The sequence below is a fragment of the Bubalus bubalis genome, chromosome 3 (genome assembly GCF_019923935.1).
Source record: "Bubalus bubalis isolate 160015118507 breed Murrah chromosome 3, NDDB_SH_1, whole genome shotgun sequence".
Taxonomy (NCBI): Eukaryota; Metazoa; Chordata; class Mammalia; order Artiodactyla; family Bovidae; genus Bubalus; species Bubalus bubalis.
This window is the reverse complement of record NC_059159.1, coordinates 161559005-161584024: the sequence shown is the minus strand read 5'-3', so window position 1 is coordinate 161584024 and position 25020 is coordinate 161559005. Positions and strand designations below refer to the sequence as shown.

At 44.9% G+C, this 25020-nt stretch overlaps 1 protein-coding gene and 1 long non-coding RNA gene across 2 annotated transcripts in view; one reads left to right on the top strand and one right to left on the bottom strand.

Annotated features, from left to right (window-relative positions):
• The window catches only part of LOC102408483, a 55196-nt gene extending 35715 nt beyond the window's left edge, over nucleotides 1-19481 (bottom strand). The window contains exon 1 of the long non-coding RNA XR_006550152.2: nucleotides 19211-19481. This is a non-coding gene — a long non-coding RNA (uncharacterized LOC102408483). The remainder of the gene's footprint in view (nucleotides 1-19210) is intronic.
• A 368-nt stretch (nucleotides 19482-19849) lies between these two features.
• C3H9orf152 (chromosome 3 C9orf152 homolog) lies at nucleotides 19850-24939 on the top strand. The gene is made up of 2 exons (XM_006048678.4): nucleotides 19850-20053; nucleotides 24386-24939. The coding sequence occupies exons 1-2, from the start codon at nucleotides 19861-19863 to the stop codon at nucleotides 24895-24897; spliced, it is 705 nt and encodes a 234-aa protein (XP_006048740.4). The 5' UTR covers nucleotides 19850-19860; the 3' UTR covers nucleotides 24898-24939.
• The last annotated feature ends 81 nt before the right edge of the window (nucleotides 24940-25020 follow it).

Genomic DNA, 25020 nt, shown 5'->3' with positions numbered 1-25020 from the left:
AGTGAGGTGCCATTGCCTTCTCCACGCAATTACTAGAACTGACCAAAAAGGTGAGTAAACAATTGATGACACTGAGCAAAGACAAGTCCATGCTGACATGGAATATTGGCTCGAAGTTCTTAAAAAACAAACAAACCAATGTTAACCAAGAATTCTGTGTCCTGTTTAAGAAATCTCTGCTTAACTGACTGCACAATATCTATAGGAAATAACGGAAAGTAGTATGAATCATTGGAGAAGGAAATGGCAACCCACTCCAGTGTTCTTGCCTAGAGAATCCCAGGCACAGCGGAGCCTGGTGGGCTGCCATCTGTGGGGTCGCACAGAGTCGGGCACGACCGAAGCGACTTAGCAGCAGCAGTATGAATCATTTAAAATTTGGTGGTAGAATGACCAAGTAAAACATAGTAGAACAAATGATTATTATCCCAGATAGAGAATTCAAAATGGAATTTGTATCAATAGATAGAAGAGATGATCATAGTTTCAAACAAAAAATTTATATTCAGTTCAGTTAGATTATGGCAGGGACAAATTTCATTTCAACTAACAGTTATTATAATGTATTGTTGAACTACCAGACAAAAACAATAAAGTTGAGGTGAATATTTCATTCATCTTATACCTATTGTAAAAAGCACAGCTACTGGAACTTCCCTAGTGGCACAGTGGATAGAAACCCACCTGCCAATGCAGGGCACATAGGTTCAATCCCTGGTCTGGGAAGATCCCAGATATCACTTGGCAGCTAAGTCTGTGCACCACAACTACCGAGCCCATGCTCCAGAGCGGGGAGCCACACCACTGAGTCAGCAGCTACTGAGGCCACAAGCCCTCGACCCACCGCAGAGAGAAGCCCGGGCACTGCAGTGGAGAGTAGCCCGTGCTTGCCGCAACTAGAGAAAGCTCGTGCAAAGCGAAGAAGACCCAGCACAACCAAAAATAAAATAGTGTATCTAAACAAAATTAGAAAATAAAAAGCACAGCTACTGACTTTAGTGGTGTGCAGTGACTGAACATTTTCTGTAAGCTTATTGGCCTCTTTTTTAAAAGTATCCGTTTAAGTCTTTTGACTATTTCTGTATTGGATCTCTTTTTATTTTTTGATTTATAGTTCTTTATATTTTCTAGGTACGTATTTACTGACTGATGTTTGTATATCCACTGTGTGACTTGCATTTTTACTTTTAATGGTATCTCCAATAAGAAATCAAGAATTCCTCAATTTTAATGTAGTCCATTTTACCAATAATATCCTTTATAAGTAGTTGTTTTTGTTTTTTTTTCCTGTCTTGTTTAAACATTCTTTGCCTTCCCCAAGGAAATAAATATTACTCTATGATTTCTTCCAGAAAATTTGTTTTTTATATTTGGACCTACAATTCATCTAGTATTGAGTTTGGGGTATAATTTAAGACAGAGGTCAAGATTACTTTTTTCCCATGGGATATTCATTGACTAAACACCATTCATTAAAATGATCATCTCTTCCACCCCCACCACTCTGCTACCTTTGTTATAAACATTTTCAGCTGTTTTATTTCAGGGGAGTTTTGTTTTGACATAGTTAAAGGTGACTTGATGTCTCTTTAACTTAGGTTCACCTTCTGCTTGGACCCCCTAAGTGAATTCAACACAGGAACTTTTGGGGGGATATTACTGTTGTCAGTAAACAGAGGGTGACCTCAGGTAGTATGTCAATTAGCCTTCAAGCAAAGTACAAATTCCAGTTTCTGGATGGACCAAAACTTTTCTCCAACCTCTTACCCCATGCCTCCTTGCTTCTACAGATGGCAGTAGGGAGAAGTCAGAGCTATAAATGCCTGGTTCTCTCTCCCTCCATATTCACAAGCTTTCTAAAGGCCCGTATGATCTACATTTTAAGTCAGAGACCGTTTCACTGCTTTTCTCCTTCTCCTTTGACCAATGACTGGAATGCCCCCTCTCCCAGGAGAGCAGGGCTAAATTTAGGGGCACAGAAGCTAAGTAGAGACTCAGAAAAGGCTTATTCCTTCATGATTCACCAGTGAAGAAGTAGGAGGGCTGCTGGATCTATCTCCACCCGGAGCTTCCGGGGAGAAAGAACCAAGCAGCCTGGGACAAATGGAAAAATAACTTCCAGGAGGTTAAAGGCTCAGCCAGTGTTTAACCTGACTCCAATCCTCAAATGCCCTTATGTTCCTGGGCTCATCCCATCTCCAAATCCACATAATACACAAAAATAGCCCATCAGTATATCCAAAAGTCAAGTTAAATATAAAAAAATCAATAGGAAAATTATGCCAAATTGAGCAACTCTCAAGTTGGGTGATTTCTATGAGCCCATGGGGGCTGTTAACAATACCTCCTGGGATTCAAAAGACAGAGATGCAGTTGAAATCTTTGGTAAAAACAGACTCAGAGAATAATAGGACTTTCCACGCACTTCACTGGTGTTTACTGCATACATCTGGATTTGTGCACAAATGAACATGCTGTTCATCCATCTACCATGCTGGCCAACAACAGAGCAGAGCCTGCGACTTGGATAACACATCTGAGCAGAAACTCATTGCCAGGGTAACAAGACAAGGCAACATTTACAGATCGAACAGCTGTGGGTAAAGTCCAGACTATCGGTCTGTGAAATGAGATCTGCTATTTTCCCCTGAATGTGTACGAGGTCAAGAGACCAGGCAGCAGAGCAGAGGGCCCGGGCCACACCTGTGTTAAGATGAAGCCGACAGCTCAGGCCTACAGCACATCCCTCCTTTCATGCCATCCTCCCTGCACCATCCCTTCATAAAAAATGCATCTTGGCAAACAGATTATGGGGCAACAGGTCAAACTGTTCCTAAATGTCAGCATGTTTTTAAAGCTTGTACAAAAATATTATCTGATGACCTGATTGAAGCTGTTTAACCTAGTTATTTTTATTTAAAAAATTTTTTTTAAACTTTTTACTTTATTATTTTTTATTATTTATTTTACTTTCAACATTGTATTGGTTTTGCCATACATTGACTTGAATCCGCCACGGGTGTACCTGTGTTCCCCATCCTGAACCCCCCTCCCACTTCCCTCCCCATTCCATCCCTCTGGGTCATCCCAGTGCACCAGCCCCAAGCACCCTGTATCATGCATCAAACCTGGACTGGTGATTTGTTTCACATATGATATTTTACATGTTTCAATGCCATTCTCCCATACCATCCTGCCCTCGCCCTCTCCCACAGAGTCCAAAAGACTGTTTAATACATCGCTGTTTCTTTTGCTGTCTTGCATACAAGGTTATCATTACTTTCTTTCTAAATTCCATATATATGCGTTAGTATACTGTATTGGTCTTTTTCTTTCTGGCTTACTTCACTCTGTATGATAGGCTCCAATTTCATTCACCTCATTAGAACTGATTCAAATGTATTCTTTTTAATGGCTGAATAATATTCCATTGTGTATATGTATACCACAGTTTTCTTATCCATTCATCTGCTGATGGACATCTAGGTTGCTTCCATGTCCTGGCTTCCATGTCCAGTGCTGCGATGAAACTAGTTACTTTTTAAAAAGATCTTTGCTAAAATCAAATGTGGGAGAATATGTGATCTCATGTTTCCATTTAAGTCTGGTTTCAACATGGTGGAATATGGGTTATGGAGTAGTGGAATATGTGGTCATGTATGGATGTGAGAGTTGGACTGTGAAGAAGGCTGAGCGCCGAAGAATTGATGCTTTTGAACTGTGGTGTTGGAGAAGACTCTTGAGAGTCCCTTGGACTGCAAGGAGATCCAACCAGTCCATTCTGAAGGAGATCAACCCTGGGATTTCTTTGGAAGGAATGATGCTAAAGCTGAAACTCCAGTACTTTGGCCACCTCATGTGAAGAGTTGACTCATTGGAAAACACTCTGATGCTGGGAGGGATTGGGGGCAGGAGGAGAAGGGGACGACAGAGGATGAGATGGCTTGATGGCATCACTGACTTGATGGACGTTGAGTCTGAGTGAATTCCGGGAGTTGGTGATGGACAGGGAGGCCTGGCGTGCTGCAATTCATGGGGTCGCAAAGAGTCGGACACGACTGAACGACTGAACTGAACTGAATGAACATGAACTTTGAGAGCAAGGTGTGAGTTCTGTGCTGCTAGTTCTTAGCTGTGAGACCTTGGGTAAGTAACTCAACCTCTCTGAGCTCCTAAGACAGCGATGATAATACCTGCTTCTCAGGAGGTTGCAACAAAGAAATGGGTTGAATATTCAAAGCATCTCTGTTGGGTTCTTTAATATTGGAACTACCTGGGTTAACTCAGTGACAGTAAAAATATTCTGGGAAGGTAGGAAAAAGGCAACAGTCATAACTCTACCTGGACTTGCCTGGGGGGGTGATTGCAATATCTTCGAAATGGGAGGCAGCCCTGGCTGGTCAATAGGAGGCATTCTTTGCTCTGACACTTTGCCATCCTCATGGTTCAAATACTTTCCATCTCTTTTCTCTGACTGGATTAATTGGCTCTGTCTTTATATGTTTTGAAGGCTGATTAGCCGGGCCTATCACCCTCCTGTAAGGAAAGCCTTATTCAGTAGCGCTTTTATCCCAGGCCACTTCATAGGCCACTGACTAGCTGTAGATGGTGCCCATGGAGGATGGTGAGGCCACATGCCACCAAGCATGCATGAGGAGGCCCTCTGGAGGAAGTAATGTGCATGTGGGTCCCTGTGGCTGGCAAGAGTCTTGCATGGTTTATCCAGTACTGCACTGGGCATCTCAACCAGCAGAAGCTCATTAAACAGCTGATGAAACATCAAAAGCACTCAACTGGTAGCTCAGACAGTAAATTATCTGCCTGCAATGCTGGAGACCTGGGTTTGATCCCTGGGTCAGGAAGATCGCCTGGAGAAGGAAATGGCAACCTACTCCAGTACTCTTGCCTGGAAAATTCCATGGATGGAGGAGCCTGGTAGGCTATAATCCATGGGATCGCAAAGAGTCGGATACGACTGTGCAACTTCACTGGTGGTGGACTGAGGTCCTCAGCTGCTTGTGTGGCTATGATTCAAAGTCCCCACTAGAGGGCAGGAAACTTTAAGATGATGGATTTTTTTTAAACAGGTGAATACACTGGATAAATGATAATCATTGCAATAATGAATAATCATAGATAACTTATAGTATGTATTCAAAGGATCAGAAACTCCCCTAAACAGTATACATGCATTATTCATTTCTAATATTCTCTGCACCTAGTTCTTCTGAAAAACTGTAATTACACAATTGTTAACTTGTTTTTCATTTCTATCTCTACCACTGGATTAGAAATTCCATGAGGATAATGTCTCCTTAGTTTACTATTCTATACTTATTAGTGAGTCTTGAATGTGGTAGTTGCTAAGTACTTTGAATAAACCAACGGTGAATGAATTGAATCTTGACGTCAAAACCAAAAGTGCGGGTAGTTATTATTATAGTATATGGTGTTTTGTCATTAGTAAATACTGTTTTTAAACTTTGTAATATCTTTTTAGGTACTTTAAATCAGGTATTAAGTGATTGTTCCATAATGTTTCTTCAATAGCATTTGTATGTTATATTTTCGGGGAATAATGTTCTTTTATAGGGAAAGGTGAAAGTGAAAGTGTTAGTCGCCTTCCTGTCTGATTCTTTGCGACTCCATGGACTGTAGCCCACCAGTCTCCTCTGTACATGGAATTCTCTAGGTAAGAGTACTAGAGTGGGTTGCCATTCCCTTCTCCAGGGGGATCTTCCTGACCCAGGGACTGAACCTGAATCTCCTGCATTGTGGGTGGATTCTTAACCATCTGGCACTGTTAAAATTAAAATCCATAAGATCATCTAGAAAACCCAGAAATAAACCCATGCACCTATGATCAATTAATCTATGACAAAGGAGGCAAGACTACATAATGTTGGAAAGAGAGTCTCTTCAATAAATGGTGCTGGACAGCTACATGTAAAAATAACATTTTAGATCATTCCTTAACACCATACACAAAAATAAGTTCAAAGTGGATTAAAGACCTAAATGTGAGACTGGACACTATAAAACTTCTAGAGACAAACATAGCCAGAACACTCTGACAAAAATTGCTGCAATATTTTTTTATGATCTGTCTCCCAGAATAATGAAAATAAAAACAAAAATAAACAAATGGGACCTACTTAAACTCAAAAAGCTTTTGCATAGCAAAAGAAACAATAAACAAAATGAAAAGACAACCCACAGACTGGGAAAAAATATTTGCAAATGACGTGACTGACAAGGGATTAGTCTCCAAAATTTACAAACAGCTCATGACACTTAACAGCATCAAAAGAAACAACCCAATCAACAAATGCGCAAAAGACCTAAATAGACATTTCTCCAAAGAAGATGCACAGATGGCCAAGAAGCATGTGAAAAGACATTCACCATCGCTAATTATTAGAGAAATGCAAATCAAAACTACAATGAGATATCACTTCACACCAGCCAGAATGGCTATTATCAAAAAATCCACAAACGACAAATGCTGGAGAGGCTGTAGAGAGAAGGGAATCTTCCTAAACTGGTGGTGGGAATGTAAATTGGTACAGCCACTATGGAGAACATTATGGAGGTTCCGTAAAAAACTAAAAATAGAGCTACCATATGACTCTACAATCCCATTCTTGGGTATATATCCAGAGAGAAACAGGGCCCCAAAAGATACATACACCCCAATGTTCATTGCAGCACTGTTTACAATAGCCAAGATATCGAAACAACCTATGTCCATAGACATACACACACACACACACACACACACACACACAATGGAATACTACTCAGCCATTAAAAAGAATGAAATAAGGCCATTTGCAGCCACATGGATGGATGCAGGGAGTGTCACACTGAGTGAAGTAAGTCAGGCAGAGGAGAAATATCATATGACATTCCTTGTATGTGGAATCTAAAAAGAAATGATACAAATGAACTTACAAAACAGACTCAAGAGACTTGGAGAATGAACTCATGGTTGCCAGTGGGGAAAGGGATAGTTAAGGACTTTGGGAAGGTCAGGTAAACATTGCTATATTTAAAATGGATAACCAAAAAAACCTATTGTATAGCACTTGGAACTCTGCTCACCCTTACGTGCCTGCCTGGAGGGCGTGAGGATTTGGAGGAGAATGGAGACAAGTACATGTATGGCTGAGTCCCTCCAGCATTCACCTGAAACTATCAGCACATTATTAACTGGCACCCCAATACAAGATTTAAACATTTAAATTTAAAAATCCATAATATCCTCCTTTGAAAGAACCTGCATTATTTTCTTATTATAATAGGTACTGTAATTATCGGGACCAATTTGTGAATATGCATTCAATAAGCTTTTTCAGGGCAGACCTCATGCTGGGTAGTGCTCTAAGGACTTCACATCCTTACAATGGTACTATTATTAACCCCATTTTACAGATGGGAAAACTGGAGCACAGAGAGATTAAGAAACAAGATTTAAAATTATTAAGTGGTAGACTTAGGATTCAAACCCAGGTTGGTTTTTCCTGTGGTCATGTATGGATGTGAGAGGTGGACTGTGAAGAAGGCTGAGCGCCGAAGAATTGATGCTTTTGAACTGTGGTGTTGGAGAAGACTCTTGAGAGTCCCTTGGACTGCAAGGAGATCCAACCAGTCCGTTCTGAAGGAGATCAGCCCTGGGATTTCTTTGGAAGGAATGATGCTAAAGCTGAAACTCCAGTACTTTGGCCACCTCATGCGAAGAGTTGACTCATTGGAAAAGACTCTGATGCTGGGAGGGATTGGGGGCAGGAGGAGAAGGGGACGACAGAGGATGAGATGGCTGGATGGCATCACTGACTCGATGGACGTGAGTCTGAGTGAACTCCAGGAGATGGTGATGGACAGGGAGGCCTGGTGTGCTGCGATTCATGGGGTCGCAAAGAGTCGGACACAACTGAGTGACTGATCTGATCTGATCTGATTCTGACTGTAGACTTCAGGCACATAATCACTACACTGCTGTACAATTCGCTTAATGATTTTACACAATCATTACATAAAACAGTAATCGCATAGGTAATGTTGGGGCCCAGGGTGGGCCACCTCAAAATATGCCACAGTGGCATATTGATTATTTTGGATAGGGCTTCCCTGGTAGCTCAGCTGTTGAAGAATCTGCCTGCAATGCAGGAGACCCTGGTTCGATTCCTGGTCGGGAAGATCCCCTGGAGAAGGATAGGCTACCCACTCCAGTATTCTGGCCTAGAGAATTCCATGGACAGAGGAGTCTGGCAGGCTATCGTCCATGGGGTTGCAAAGAGGCGGACATGACTAAGGGACCTTCACTTCAAAGTTATTTAAGAAATAGCCAGCACTCTGTGACCCTCCTCTCTGTCTCCCTGAAAGCAGGAAATAGACCTCTCATGTGAAGGGTGTAGTCTCTGTACCTGTAGGTAGAAAGACTCCTTTACCACAGAGATAGGAATTCAGGCTGAGGAGCTTGTATAAACAAGTCTTGTTACTTTAAATTATTACTCCAAGCCCAAACTCTGTTTAGATTCTTCACTAATGAGCACCCAAAACCCAAGTTCCTTTGTCTTGTCAATTCCTCACAAATTTATTGTTTGTCTAAAAAGTATAAAGGTTGCCTTTCTTAGATACTTCTTAGTACTTAGATACCATTTCTATGAGACCTCTGTCTACACTAATTCCTTTTTCTCCTGCTAATCTATTTCGTGTCAATTTTATGATGAGTTCAGCCCCAAGAACTCAAGAGGTGTACAGGGAGAAAGGCAATCCTGGTCCCAACAGTAATAATTCTGATAGGTCACAGCAAAACAAATTTGGGAAAACTTCTGTGCATTTTTCACAATGAAATTTTAATCCACTTGAAATAACATTGTTGGGAAAAGAAGGACAAAGCGATCAGAAAATGTCCTTGCCTCCCAAAATCTTGTTTCTAGACAGGGAGTTATTTTGTCGCTGCATGATGAAAAATTAAGAGTCTCTTTTAGGGGGAAAAAAAAAAAAAAGCCAAACACACAAACCTACTAACAGGTAAAGATCAGCCTGCTACAGTGCAGAGCTCTTGACATATCAACAGGAAAGCCAAAGCCTACAATGCAAAAAAGACCTTTTTAATCTCATCAAAAGGCAAGACATTTTTAGCCAAGGAAGTTTTGCAATGAAAACAATATGCTACAACCATATGACTCAGCAATTCTAATCCTAGGTGGAGGACCCAAAGGAACTGAAAAGAAGAATTCAAACAAAAACCTCCACGCGGATATTCATAGTAGTTCTATTCAAAATAGTGCCATTCACAGCAGCCAAAATGCCCATCAACAGATGAATGGATAAACAAAAGGTGATGTGTTCATACAATGGAATATTGTTCAATCATAAAAGGAATGAGGTGCTGATAACAGGCTATAACAAAGATGAACCTTGAAAATATTATGCAGAGTGAAAGAAGGCAGACACCAAGGGTTACTTATTGCATGGTTCCATTTTCATGAAATATCCAGAAAAGGAGAATCCATAGAGATAGAAAGCAGTTAGTGATTGGGAGGAATGAGGGATACAGGGGAAGGGAGAGTAACTCCCTGGGTATGAAGTTTCTGTTTGGGGTGATGAAATGGTCTGTAACTAGATGCAGGAGGAAACAGCAACCCACTCCAGTATTCTTGCTTGGGAAATCCCATGAACCCAGGAGCTTGGTAGACTACAGTCCCTGAGGTTGCAAGGGTAGACACGACTGAGCAACTACACAACAACAAATTACAACACTGTGAATGTACTACATAACCTTAAATTGTTCACTTTTAAAAGTTAAAAATGTGAGCTTTATGTTATATGAGTTTTACCTCAATAAAAAGTACAAGTTGAAAATAAATTTTAATTTGCCCTAAATGGGAGGGAAATCCAAGGAAGAGGGGCTATATGCATATGTGTGGCTAATTCACTTTGCTGTACAGCAGAAACTAACCCAACATTGTAAAGCAACAATACTCCATTAAATACATACATTTTCTCTGTTGTTTCAAGACTGTAAAACATTCAGTTCTGTCCATCCTATGCACCCCACCAAGACACCTACATTCTTTTGGTTAAAATACAACCAAGCATCAAAGCACTGTCATTTGTCTCAACTGCTTAAAGTATTTGCTAAAAAGATAGCAAAGATCATAAAACTCCCAGAAGAATATAGATACTCAGATACTGATAAGATTTCTTTGAACAGTCTTATAATTTAGTGTGATGAACTAACTGTGCCCCAGTGGGCTATGGGGTAATGAACGCAAAAGATGTTTTGGTTGAAAAGACAGCTTGCATTATGCAGCATACATTTAAAAAGCATTCTTTTTTAACTTCTTGAGTCTTGAAAAAGTCATTGAGAAAGTAGGACGGGTGGTTCATACTGTGGATTGCTTTTCTCAAAGTCAAATTCAGTCCTCTGTTATCCTAATAAAGCCTGGGAAGCTTTAAAACAACTACATTTCCCAGGCTTCCTTGCAGCTAGGATGCTTTTCACTTAGTACAGATGCTCTGGGTTCCACCAATCAGATGCACTTTCAAGAATTTTTACTGGCACAGAGGCAGAATGCATGTGTCCATTTTTAAGTGTGGTTCATGGAAGAGATGGTGTGACCTGAAGTCTAGAAGTTGTCGTGGCAGCTTCCTCATTTAGCAGGGGGTTTCCCAATTTAGTAGTTTGAGCAGCAATAATATATTCAGAGTCAGGATTGTTCCGGTTATCTGTTACTGTGTAATGAACCATCTCCAGACTTACTGAATTAAAACAACTGCATATTAATATTTCTCATGCATTTACGGGACTCAGGTAAGCAATTCTCCCTTGAGGTCTCTTATGAAATTACATTTAGATGTTGGCTGGGATGCAGGTATCTGAAGGCTCAACTGGGCTGGATGTCCAGGGGGCTCACTCACATGGCTGACAGTTGATACCGGCTATGGGCTGGTAGTTCACCCGGCAATGTTGACTGAAGCACCTACATGATGCTTTTGCAGCTTCTCCATGTTGCTCAGGCTGCTCACAGCATAGCCTTTGGGCTCAGAGAAGGAGCAGCCCAAGAGAAACATTTCAAAAAAGCAGGAAGCCAAAGTCACCAGAAACTAAGGGCTGTGACAAGAACAGGCACAGCATCACTTCCCCTGCTCTCTGTTGGTCAAATGATGTCACACAACCAACCCACATTCACAAGGATGACAATGCAGTCTCCATCTCTTGGTGAGGGAGTGGCAAACTCAGTTGCAAAAAAGCATGTAGGATGGAAGTTATTCTTTATGCCTTCCTTGTAAAATATAATCTGTTACAAGGATAGAGTGATTTGGAGGGCTAAAATTGCTCTTTCTGCTTTTCTAAGCACCTACGTCCCTATGTGAAATCTCCTTCTGCTTAACTTAGCCAGAGTGCGGTCTGTTGGCTACAATAGGATCCTGACCAATACTGGAGGGTGAGGCTTCACTGTCCCCAGGCAAAAAGCATTCCAGTAAATTACTCTGTACGTAACTGAAATAGAGCAGTGATGCTCTGGGCTTTGAGCATCTGCAATTGGAAAGTCTTGGTCTTGGCTAAGCCATGTATCAGGAAGTCGCTTACCCTCACCAAGCCTCAAGTTTCCCGTCTGGAACACGGAAATGCACATGATAATAATATGGCACCTAACTGCATATAATTACTGTGCAGATTAAATGAACTCAGGTGGAATATCACCACAAAGTCTAGCCCATGGGAGGTAATGCTAGGTGAAGTTTGTTTTGGTTGTTTACTCAGCTCATACTGCCTCCCTCTCTTTGGGAATTGCTCTATCGGTAAACACAGTGAAGAAGCTGGCCCAAAGGCATCCTGCTAAGAGTAGGGAAGACAGGCTACAAATCCACATAGTCTGGCTCCATAGTCTATGCTCCTAACTCTGAAGCTGAAAACTGAAGCTGACTGCAAGTCAGCTAGGAAAGAAGCGGGCACTGCAAAGGGTGGGGATGCCATGGAGATGGGGCTGGAGATGAGGGTAAGTAGATGAGTATTTTAGAAGACAGAATGGTGCACAGCAAAGCTCCAAGGAGGAAAAGACATCAAGGGCGTTCAAGAAAATGAGAGAAGGCTAGCGTGGCAGAACTTTCCCCCCTTGTTCACACTGTGGCCCACCTAGAAAATGTTACTTTTTGTATGGGCCATGGGATTAGATAGATGAGCTGTTGGTGGCTGGAGGCATCTGCCCTGGGGTCTGTGGGTCTCCATCTCAGGCACGTTGTATAATATATTTGTAGGAAATATGGTTTAGAATGTAGAAAGCAAGAGGAAAGTCAACCAAGAGATGTGTGGTAAGACAGACCCAGGATATGCATGACCTCATAGAGAGACTTGAATGCTAGTCTGAGACCACCGGGAAACTACAGATCAATTTTAACTAGGGGGAAGACATAAGTCAATTTGCCTTGTGACTTCAAGAGAAGAGGTTGACTGCTGAGAAGAGAATGGATATGAGAGCATGGTATAGCAGCAGGGAACCAGTTACAAGGCTGTTGAGTGGTCTTGGAGAAAGAAATGAGAAAAAGTGAGACCAAGATGGTGGCTGTGGAGGTCTAGACAAGTGTACGGGTTTGAGATATATTTCAGGGAAGAACTACCTGGGCTGGAGATGAATTTGATATAAAAAGTTCAGGAGAAAGGATGGTGATGTTGTATCTCACAGTGTTCTCAAGAGGGATTAAGTCTGATTCCATACACATTTCTCAAAAAGTTAAACAAAGATTTACGATACGATCTAGCAATTCTGCTCCAAGATACGTATCCAAAAGAACTGGAAAAAAGGATTAAAATACTTGTGTACCCATTTTCACAAAAGTATTATTCACAATAGAAAAAATACACAAACAAGCCAAATGTCTATCAATGGACAAATGGATAAACAAAATGTACTATATTCATAAAATAGAATATCATTCAGCCATAAACAGGAATGAAGTACTGATACAGACTGCAGTATGGAAGAACCTTAAAAACACCATGCTAAAAGAAGCAATCCAGACACAAAGGGAAAAATAATGTATGATTGCTCTTATATGAAGTACCTAAAGTAGGCACATTCATAGAGATAAAGCAGGATAGAGGTTGCCAGGGACTGGGGGTGAGGGTGGGTGGAAAGGAATAAAGGGTTATTGCTTAATGGGTACAGAGTTTCTGGAAATGGACAGTCATGATGGCTGTATGACTTTGTGAATCTCCTTAATGCTGCTGCTGCTGCTGCTGCTGCTAAGTCGCTTCAGTTGTGTCCGACTCTGTGCGACCCCATAGACGGCAGCCCACCAGGCTCTGCCATCCCTGGGATTCTCCAGGCAAGAACACTGGAGTGGGTTGCCATTTCCTTCTCCAATGCATGAAAATGAAAAGTGAAAGTGAAGTAGCTCAGTTGTGTCCTACTCTTAGCGACCCCATGGACTGCAGCCCACCAGGCTCCTCTGTCCATGGGATTTTCCAGGCAAGAGTATGGAGTGGGGTGCCATTGCCTTCTCTGTCCTTAATGCTACTGAATTGTATTCTGAAAATGGTTCAAATGGTGAATTTCAAGTTATGTACATTTTACCATAATAAAAAACTGATTATGTTCATGGAGTGATGAGCACAGATCTGGCCCACATTCGTCCGGACTCAATGAATTAAGCCACTGTTTTCATAGGTCTGATACACACTCTCCTTTTCCATAGAGGAATCGCTCTCATTCCATAAAGCTGGGAACCTTTAAGAGTCTGTCTGCCCTGGAGAGGGTTTCCCTGGTGGCTCAGTCAGTAAAGAAAGCACCTGCAATGTAGGAGAGCCAGGTTCTCTCCTGAGTCAGGAAAATCCCCTGGAGGTGGGTATGGCAACCCACTCCAGTATTCTTGCCTGGAGAATCCCGTGGACAGAGGAGCCTGGCGGGCTACAGTCCCTGCAGTTGCAAGAGTCAGACATGGCTTAGGGACCAAACCACCGCCACCTGCCCTGGAGCACTCTTTGACATCCTGAGTCCTTTCCCATTTCACCAGGATTCCTGCCTGTCGACATGGAACCCCAAGTCACAGTCCACTAGATAGGCTTGAGAGAGTCAATTTCTAGGTATGTTGATAAGAAGTCCAGGGTCCCCAAGGAGGAGAGAGGGGTCTGGGGCTTTCAGGGAGGGGATAGGAAGTCTGGAGTTCTCAAAGAGGAGAAAAGGACAAACTTTTTTTTTTTTTTTAACATTCCTTAGTCTTAGTCACATAAAACATTTTTGTCTTTAAGCCCAGAGCTGATGATTACACAACAAAACAACTCAGCTTAAACTCTGTACTAAGGATTATATAACAAGAATGTATCCTGCTTGAGGACTTGTTTCTCTTTCTTGAGAACCTTCTGACTAATCCTGTTACCTTAAAATGTATACTATGGGAGTGGGCTTCCCTTGTGGCTCAGCTGGTAAAAATTCTGCCTGCAATGCAGGAGACCTGGGTTCTAATCCCAGGGTTGGGAAGATCCCCCTGGAAAAGGGAAACGCTACCCACTCCAGTATTCTGGCCTGGAGAATTCCACTTACAGTCTATGGGGTCAGACAGGGAGTAGTAAGATCTTTCTACTGTTAGTTCTAATCCTGTCATCTTAAAAGTAAACTGTGGGAGTTGGTCTAGTAAGACCTTTACAACCTTGAGACATTCTTTTGATTTACTGTAATAACCAATTTAAAAAAGTATACAGCTCCCTTGCTAAGACTAGTGAGGGGGCACGCTCTGTCCCCCTTCTGATGTCTATGTCAGAAGCTTTCTCTCTCCCTTTTTATACTTTAATAAAACTCTGCTACACAAAAGCTCTTGAATGATCAAGTCTGGTCCTGATCCCGAAGCTAAAGCTTCTTCTTTGGAGATCACGAATCTGGCATCATTCACCAAAAGCGATCAGGCTGAGCCCCCTTCTCACTGGACCCAGCAAGAAGACACCCAGGGAGGATCCTATCCATCACCATCTTGTCCTTTTGGTCTAAAGCTACATCACCAAGCTGTGGGGTGGGAAATTAGTACAGAAAAGAGGAAAAACTAAAGAGCAGGGTATCTTAAGCTTTTCCTAGAGTCTCTAGGGGAAAGGACTTAAGTCCTGCACCAAGATGGAATCCACTCCCGTTGACCACCCACTCCTACACATACCTGGCTCTCCTGCACTTTGGCTCACAAACCATCTCCCCTGTGGGCTTCTTCTTCAAGTCTCTGAATCTCCACCCACCCTTGGCTGGCCTTTATAGTGCCTCTGGTCTGAGTGATTCTCTCTGGAATAGTATTCTGGTGATAAGTGACACCTTTGTCACCCATGTCTTATAGAGGAGCTGGGCCCTTTGAACTGGAGTGGACTTGGATCCTCTAGGTCTCATTTCCTTTACTATAAGCTTTCCTGAGAGCTCCAGGGAAAGCGGTTCCTTTCATCAGAGACCTTGTTAGATTACACACGTGCTTATCTCTCAACACGGACTTTCATTTTCAGCTTCACTACAGTTTAAACCATATGGAAAAGAGAAAAAATTTTTTTCAAATAACAGGGCATCTCATCCCTTTCTGGTGTCTTGAACCCTAAGCAAGCTTTTTTCTTGCTCTGCTGGTGAGTCCACCGGCATAATAAATCATGTCCTTCCAGTAGTAGCTGTTATCATTTTTCAAGAAGGGCTACAGGTCAATCATATTTTTATTTCAGAGGACTCTCTGGGATGGGATACCATTGCCAATTTTTTTTTCTTACACTATTATTTCTGTTATTGCAGATCATGGGGAAAGGGAAGTTTATTCGATAAGTGGTACTCTGCAACAGGGCAATTATTTGGAGGAAAAAAAATAGCTAGATTCATGCTTTATCTAAAACTCTAATACTAAAATCAATTCTAAATAGATGAAAGATTTGGGTATTAAAAGAGAGAGAGGAACCATATGAATTAAGGAAAGAATTTAAGCTTCTAACAGGCAAGCAGCCAGCAGCTGGTAGCCTCTCCTAATTCCCACTGGAATACCTACAAAGATTCAACCAGAGAAAAGGATAACAGTTACTATTAAAAAATGAAGACTGACAGATGTCAAATGCAGTAGAAATGGAGTCCAATTTTATGGCAGATGCAGCTGGACTAGAATGGAGGGGCCCGTATTATCTTCAGCTCCAAGTAGAGAAAGGAAAAGTATTGGTCGCTCAGTCATGTCTTACTCTTCGCGACCCTATGGATTGTATAACCCACCAGGCTCCTCTGTCCATGGAATTCTTCAGGCAAGAATCCTGAAGTAGATTCCATTTGTTGAGAAGGAAAAGTGCCATTTCCTTCTCCAGGGGATCTTCCTGACCCAGGGATCGAAACTGAGTCTCTTGCATCTTCTCCATTGTGGGCAGATTCTTTACCATCTGAGCCACCAGGGAAGCTGCTGCTAGAGAGGCTCCCTGACTAAAAAAAAAAAAAAGGAATAAAGAAGCTTGGGCTATTTCCCACCACTGTCTCTCAACCAGTAACCCAGAGACTCGAGAGTCTGGGCAGTTAACTCTCCAGAGCAGTGGAGAATTTTAGACACACACCAATATCCAGACACCACCCCAGACTAGGTGAATCAGAATATTTAGGGGAGGCACTGCAGCATGGGTGTTTTTTTTTAAACTCCCAGGGTGGGGGACTTCCCTGGTGGTCCAGTGGTTAAGAATCCTCTTTGCAATGCTGAGGATTCAGGTTCGATCCCTGGTCGGGGAGCTAAGATCCATTCCATAGAGAAACTAAGCCTGCACGCTGTAACTACTGAGCGCGTGCACTCTGGAGGCTGCACGCCTCAACTAGACAGTCTGTGTGCCACAACGAAAGACCCAGTGCAGCCAAATAAATAAATGAATGTTAAAAAACAAAAAAACTCCCAAGGTGGTTTTGGGACTTCCCTGGTGGTCCAGTGGCTAAGACTCCAACCTCCCAAGGCAGGGGGCTGGGTTCGATCCCTGATCAGGGAACTGGATCCCACATGCCACAAGAAAGATCGAGGATTCTGCATGTCGCAACTAAGACCCAGCACAGCTAAACAAATAAATATTAAAAAAAAAAAACAAAAGACCTCCCAAGGTGATTTTAATGTGTAACCAAACTGAGAACCAGTCTTCTGTATATATTTCTCAGGTGCTATTCTACAGGGCCGGAAGGGAGATCAGGAGATTCTGTCTCTCCAGTTTTGGCCACCCGGGCTCTTTGGTGACATTTCTTTCCCTCCTGGCAGTATGGGATGCCCCTCTTCACTGTTTTTTCTCCAATCGTTTTGATTTCACCTTTTATGTTTTTCAACATTACCTTCTTACTTCTACCTGCCCCTTAAATATTGGTCTTCCCAGAGCTTGGTATCTTGAAATAGCCTCCTAAATTGGAAATTTCATTCAATCCTAAGACTTCAGCTGCCACATATGAGCTGAAGACTTCCATTCTTAGGAGGTAGGGTGAACATTTTCACCTTCATAACCCTCTTCCTGGAGTATATACTCTCCCATTGATGGAGCCCTCCTCAACCCAAGCCAGGATAATTGTGGAGGTCTTGAGGAGGTGAGGGAAAGACAGTGAGACCATTTAAACAAAAGGTTAGCACAGAAATTATGTTAAGACGTAATCTTGTAGAAGCTACACTAGCCTAGACCATTCATCCCCTCTCTCAATAGCTAGAACGTAATGACAGACCAGAAGCCAAGACAAAGAAGTTAGACACTGGGACAAGAGAAAAGAAGAAGGCGGAAGTGCACAGGAGAGACCTCTCTTCTACCCATCAAACATGAACTTGAACAAGCTAGAGGGGACTGAAAGGGAAAAGAAAGCAACTTTAGACCATCTCTCAATCCCCTGTATGCATGACTGTCTAATGATAAAACTTTTCCAATAATGAACTGTATCTTTTTCACAAATGATGACATCTGCATCTCCCTACCAAGCTTCCAGCTCCCTCCTGATGACTCAATGAACAGAGGCACTTCAAACATCACATCTAAAACAAATCCCTCTTCCTCTCCATTGCCCCAGTCTGCTCCTCTCCTGTGCCATCTCCATGACGGGTCTACCACTTCTCTACCTGGTAGCAGTTAAAGTGTGATCCCCAAATCCAGATGTTGAAGTCCTAACTAGTACCTCAGACTGTGACCTTATCTGGCAACTGGATCATGGCAGATAGAAATGCTGACTTAAGATGAGGTCGTTAGCATGGGTCCTAATCCAGTAGGACTCGTGTCCTTATACCAAGGGTAAGTTGGACTCAGAGACACACATACAAGGAGAACATCATGTGACTACAAAGGCCAAGGTCAGGTGATGCTTTTACAAGCCAGGAAATGCCCCAGGTTGCCAGCAAACCACCAGAAGCAAAATGAGAGCATGGAACAGATTCCCTCTCAGATCCCAGAAGGAACCAACCTTGCTGACACCTTGATCTTGGACTTGCGGCCTTCAGACCTGTGGGACAGTGAATTCTTGCTGTTGAAGCCAACTCGTTTGTGGTACCTTGTTACAGCAGACACAGCTTACAGCCTCCATGCGCATGGCATGTGTGTGCTGTGTGCGTACCCTCCGTCGCGTCTGACTCTTGGCGACCCCATGGACTGTAGCCTGCCAGGCTCCTCTGTCCATGGAGTTCTCCAGGCGAGAATACTGGACTGGGCTGCCATTCCCTTCTCAAGGGGATCTTCCCAACCCAGGGCTTGAACCTGCATCTCTTACGTCTCCGGCACTGGCAGGCGGGTTCTTTACCACTAGCGCCACCTAGGAAGCCCATATGGCATATATCACCTAACAAAGATTTACGCTCCATCTCTTGTCCAATATCCTATGGCTAAATACCATCCCACTGCTTTCCAAAATGTCTCTAAATTCAGCTGCTACTGTTTCCACTGCCTCTGCAAATACTTTGGGTAACTGTGTTAGGAGAAGTTAGAAAGCTTTATCGGTCAAATGGAGCCCAGGATAGATCAAAGCTGATGTGTGTGAAAGAGAGACCGAGTTTAGGATTCAAACCGGATGTAGGCATGGTGGGGCTGCCAAGCAGAGGGGGAGGGTGCACCCAGCTGTGGGTAAGACAAACACCAACCTGACTGGTTGGGAAACGCTGAGACCACAGAGGCTACACTGAATGTCAAAGGGGGTGGGGCTGGCTGGAGGCCACGGCTCGCTGGGGCTGGGCTTTCTCCCGCGTTGCGCACCGTGGGGGTGAGTGGAGGTCTCAGGGGTACCTTTGCTGCTGGGTCGGTCTCCCTCTGCCCAATGCTGGTGCATATCCCCTGGGCACCAGCTCCTTTGCCAACTGCCAACCAAACGGGCAGGTTTGCTGACAAGCATCCGCGGTCCAGTCCGAGAGGCGTGAGCCAAGTTGGGCACCTGGCCTCCCTCAGCACTAGCTCCAGCTCTGCCAGGAAACAGGAGGCGTCATGGGAGCTCCTGGATTTTGCACTTTAGGATCAAGCAGCGAAGGACCTGGAGCAGGACATCCCTTGGATGCTAAAAGGATCTGAGCAGCTGGGCTTGCCTTTCGCTCTGTCCCCAGCTCCTCAGTTTCTCACTTCTATTCACTCCCTGCCCTCTTCCTCCTCCTGCTGCCCTCCAGTCCTCACGCTTCTCCGCCGTCCATCTCTACTGTCACCTTCTTCCTCCATTCTGTATCCCCTCTTTGGACCCCCTCCTTCCCTTCCCTCTCCCTCAATTTCCCTCTTGCAGCCCCCCGCCCCCCAACGGGCCCTTTCCACCCCATTTCCCCTCCTCCATTTCTCACTCTCCCTACCTTGCTCTCCACGGGATCTGGCTACCTTCCTCCTCACTTCCCTGAGCCCCACCACCCCCTCGCCCCGCCCATCTGTGTTTGCTTTCCTCCCTGATCCGGATCCGGATGAAGGGGTTGCCCTGCCCGTGCCCCGCCCTGCCCCACTTCTGGCAGCTGGGGTCTTGCTACATGGCCGAGGGCTCCGGGCCTCCGGCCCCCCGGAAAGGGCCCCTGCTTAACATCCAGCTCCTGCGAGCCCAGTATGAAGGCCTGAGACGGAAGCAGAGGGCCCAGGCCCACGTTGTGGTGCTCCCGAAAGGTAGGGCTGGGCAGGTGCTGGGGGCAGAGGACCTGGATGTGGGCAGAATGGGTGGCAGAGCTGTGGGCAGCGCAGGGCCAGGCCTCTGCGGGCCCTCCCGGTGGACAAACGCAGGGAGACAGGGCCAGAACAGAGGGGCTGGTTTGGGTGCCAGCTGAGGCAGGGGGCTCCAGCAGAGGGGCTGGCAGGCTGTTCCTGGCCTCTGCTCTTAGATTCTGATCTTGCTGAACTGGTCTGCCTGGTGAGCCAGGCTTGGCCCCCCCGCTAGGCCACGTGGGGAGATGGGAGCCGTGCTTCCTGGCTGGGTTTCACTCGGGCACCTCCTGCAAACCAGGGAAACGGGCTCTGGAGAGAGAACACGTGATGTTTCCAACAGCCTGGGCATCGGCCAGAGGAAACACAGGGCCCAGGGACCCAGGAGGCACCCAGGCTCACCCACCAGCTGGAGAAGCACTGAGATATAGAAGCCCCTCCTTCAGGGGAGAAGCCTTCCTTCCATTAGGAACTCAAATTTATTCCAGGAGGAAGTTAGGAGCACAAGACTCAAATCTCAGCCCCTCATCCTCTAAACCCAGAGGAACCAATCAAGAGAAGAAGGAAGACCCTCTGAGAGGTGTAGTCTGTGCCCCAGGGAATTTCTGTGGTTGTTTATATCGTTCATACTCCCTGGGATCCCACCCTGCTCTAGGCTGGGCTGGGAGGGAATCAGGGGCCAGAGGGACTTCACTGCCTGGGAAGTGACAGGAAGTGTGCTGCCATGGGCTAAAAGCGCCCCTCTTGTGTGACTTGGGCCAACCAGTGGGATCTTTCTGCACTGACCTGGCACAGCCAAACAGCACCCCCATCTGTGCAGGGAGAGCTGACAGTTTCCTAAAGTTTTCCCATCCTCAAGGGTGTTTATTCACTCACTCACTCAACAAACATTCATTAAACCTGTATCAAGTGAAAGCTGATTTAACACACCTGTGATTCAGACTCACAAAACTATGTGATGTGCATGTCCCAAAGATATCACAAACTCAGCACACCGCATAGCATTTACCACCCCTGCCCCAACCCTCCCTGCTGGCCCCTTCTCCTGCATCCTGTAATTCAGAGCTCCTGCCTCCATCATCACCACGTGATGAGTTACCACGTCATGAGTTAGGACAGGTTAAGGCAAGGGGGAGTGCTCAGTCACTGCTTCCCCAGGGAAGACTTCTGACCCACAGGCTCAGTCAGGGTCTCTCGGGGTACTTCTTTCACAGCAGTCTGCAAGTTCACATCCCCGCTCTAGCTGTGAGAAACGGTGTGCTGTCTGATGGGATGTCCCTGTAATTGGTCACTGAAGGACAGCCTGAGCCCCAGCTTTGCCACTGACTGACTGCGCGGCTTTGAACAAATCCTATAAATTCCTCTGTGACTCAGTTCCCTCATCTGTCAATCGGGAATAACTATAGTCCCCAAAGTATAAGATTGTGGTGGGAACGAAACAAATGAATATGGATAAAGCTCCTTGAGACTTTCTGTGCTGATCGGCTAAGGACCAGGTCACTAGGTCATATGAGACTGAGTTGGAAGGACACTTGAAGCACTTGGACTGGGTGTGAGGATTAAGGTGGTTCTCCAGGGAGAAATCAGAGTCCGATTACAAACTGTGAAAGGGTTAGCTGCTCAGTCGTGTCCAGCACTTTACGATTCCATGGACTGAGCCTGCCAGGCTCCTCTGCTCATGGAATTCTCCAGTCAAGAATACTGGACTGGGTTGCCATTTCCTTCTCCAGGGGATCTTCTGACCAGGGATTGAAACCGAGTCCCCTGCATCGCAGGCAGATTCCCTGGTGGCTCAGACAGTAGAGAATCTGAGCGACTAACACATTCACTTTCAGATTATAAAAATGAAGTGAAAAAATGATGGTAAAGGCAAAAAAGCAATTCCGCCTGCATGTTAGCAATAGGGTGCATGGTGATACCACCCAGTAAGATAGGGAATATAGGAGAAAAATATTTCTGATAGAGAGAGATGAACGTGTGAATATGCTACATTCGAGGACTTCCCTCGTGGTCCAGTGGCTATGACTCCCAACACCAGAAGCCTGGGTTCAATCCCTGATCAGGGAAATACATCCCACATGCCATAACTAAAAATCCCGCATGCCACAACTAAAGATTCCATGTGCCACAATTAGGACCCGGCACAGCCCAAATAAAAATTTTTTAAACAAGCTGCATTTGAGGGAATTATCTGTAAAGCTTCCAACCAGCCTGGATCTCAGGAGAGTAATTTGGGCTGGAGATATAGGTTTGGGGTCATCAACAAATTGTTGAAGTCACAGGCATGGATAAAATTGTGAGGGACCAATGCATAAACTGATAGGAGGCTGGGAGGACAATTAGAGGTACAGAACGCTAAATTATTGAAGGCACAAGCAGAGGAAGAAAAGTCAGAGAGGACAGCAGTTGAAATGGTAGCAGATGAATACCAGCCTGAAAAACGGAAGAAAATTCATACATGCTGAATCTTGAATGAACCCAGATGAATCTTGAGGATATTACGCTAAGTTAAATAAGCCAGTCACAAAAAGACAAACGCTGTAGTGATTTACTCATATGAGGTACATGGAGTTATCAAACCAGAGACAGTAAGTAGAATGGTAGTTGCCACGGTGGGGGTGGAGGAGATGAAGAATTGTTTAATGGGTATAGTGTCAGTCTGGGAAGATGAAAAAGTTCTTGAGATCAGTTGTACAACCACGTGACTGGACTTAACACTATTGAACAATACACTTCAAAATGCCTAAAGGTGGTAAGTTTTATGTTGTATGGGTCTTGCCACAATTTATTTTTCTTACATGGAGGAGAAAACCAGGAAATATTAATTCCATGAAGCCAAGCAAGTAGAGGGAATTTAGAAGACAGGAGTCCTCTGTGTCCAGCACATCTGAGACCCAGGAAGACAGAGTGGTTATCGAGACTGGCTCCCACTAAAACTCGATTTCAGCATCTCAAGACGCGGAGTTGTATCCAGAGGGGCAGGTATTCTGGGAGCTGATTAACGGCAGGAAGGCTCTGGAATTAGCTTTCCTCTTAACATTATGGGATGTATTAAGGTTCTAGAAATGGCAGGTGTTTTGGATCCCTAGCACTGGAGTTCCAGGGCTCCTCCTGGCTTTACTTCTTCAGCAGCATCTCTCTACTCCCACTGTGGACGCTGTCACTTGCAGGGCCTTCTGCAGTGACAAATATCAGAATGCCCAAGGGTGCTTTGCTGACATTTCAGAGGCAATTCCAGGCTTGTCACAGGCCTCCTTTCTATAGGAAAATGACATTCAGTCATTCCTCCAACCCCCCACCACCAAGCGTTGACAAGAAACTCCACGTTCCACAAAGTGGTAAAAAGATGCCCCTGAGAAGGAACAGAGGCATCAGCCCAGCTGCTCATCCCTGAAGCCAGGGCAGGAGAGCAGACGGGGCTGCAAACATGTTTCCAGGACAGTGGCTATGAGATAAAAGATAAAGACCAGTCCTCCGAAAGGAGCTGCTTCAAGCACAGCCCCTCCTCCTCTGCCTTGGATGCTAAACCCACCATCAGAACTCCAGAACACCAAAGAATAACCCCTTTCCGCTGGCCAGTGTATATGAATCACACCTGTGGGTGGACATGTGCACGCCCTTGCTTCTGGTTGTTCTGTCAGCCTCAACTGTGAGTTCCCCAGCTCTCCCTAGGGTTCACTCCCTCACCGCCAAGACTGAAGTCTATTATTAAACTCTCTCATTCTTGAATTTTCTTCCACAGCACTGCTTACCATTGGAACTTTTATTACCATGTTTGTTTGCTTATTCCTTTTCTCCTCCATTGTTTATTCCAGGACTTGGGAATACAGTAATGAACACCGAGACAAAACTACCCCTTTATGACGTGGTCTAGTGGAGTAGAAAGTGAAAGGGTTGGGTCCCTGGGTTGGGAAGATCCCCTGGAGAAGGGAATGGCAACCCACTCCAGTATTTTTGCCTGGGAAATCCCACGCACAGAGGAGCCTGGTGGGCTACGGTCCATGGGGTCACAAAGAGTCGGACACGACTCTGCGACTAACACTTTCACTTTCTACTTCACTAGGCCATATCATGAAGGGGTAGATTTTGTCTCAGCCTGGCACATTATACTTAATAATGGAATGAATGAATAATTGTGCATGAATGGGTGTGTGTTAGAGATAGAGCGTGCACTGGGGATCTGGCCTCCTTGATGTCCTGGGCATGGACTTTCTCAGCTTGAAAGCTCTGAGAACCCCCCAACCAAGGGCTGCCCTTGTACCTTCCAGCGGTGACCCTGTCGGTGCCTTGCTTTCTCAGGAGGGAACCTGCCCGCCCCAGCCGAGTCCATGGTCAGTGCTGTTTGGATTAACAAGGAGAGAAGGCATTCCCTGACCGCGGAAGAGGCGGCTCCTGAGGCAGAGGAGACGCTGGAGGAGGATGGCAAGGGCTGTCTCCAGACCCCCGAGTCTCCGTGGCACACACACCTAGAGATGCACCGCCTGGTCCAAACCTTCCGCCAGGGAACCAGTCTCCACGTAAAACACAAGGACAAGTTCACGGGGCCTGAGCAAAGGCTTCCAGGCTTGTTTGAAGACACTCAGATGACTCAGCAAGAAACCACCATCCCAGAAACAGCCCAGCCTGAGTGCCAAGCGGACAAGTCACAGACAAAGACAGTGGGATCTGGCTTCCACATGGGCACTCAGGGCCCTCCTGCCATAAAGAGGCCACACCGGGCTGGAAAACCAGCTCACTATCCATTTCCCCAGAGGAAAACTCCCAGGATCTCCCAGGCCGCCCGGAACCTGGGCTTGTATGGTCCAGCCTGAAGCTCTCTACTCAGAGGCCTCAACTTTGAGGCCACGTATGGCCTCATCAAGGAACCTGGGAGGCAGAGGCACAACTAAGGCCTGGAGCTGTGAGCAGAGCCGAACGACATCAGTTGTGGGTCA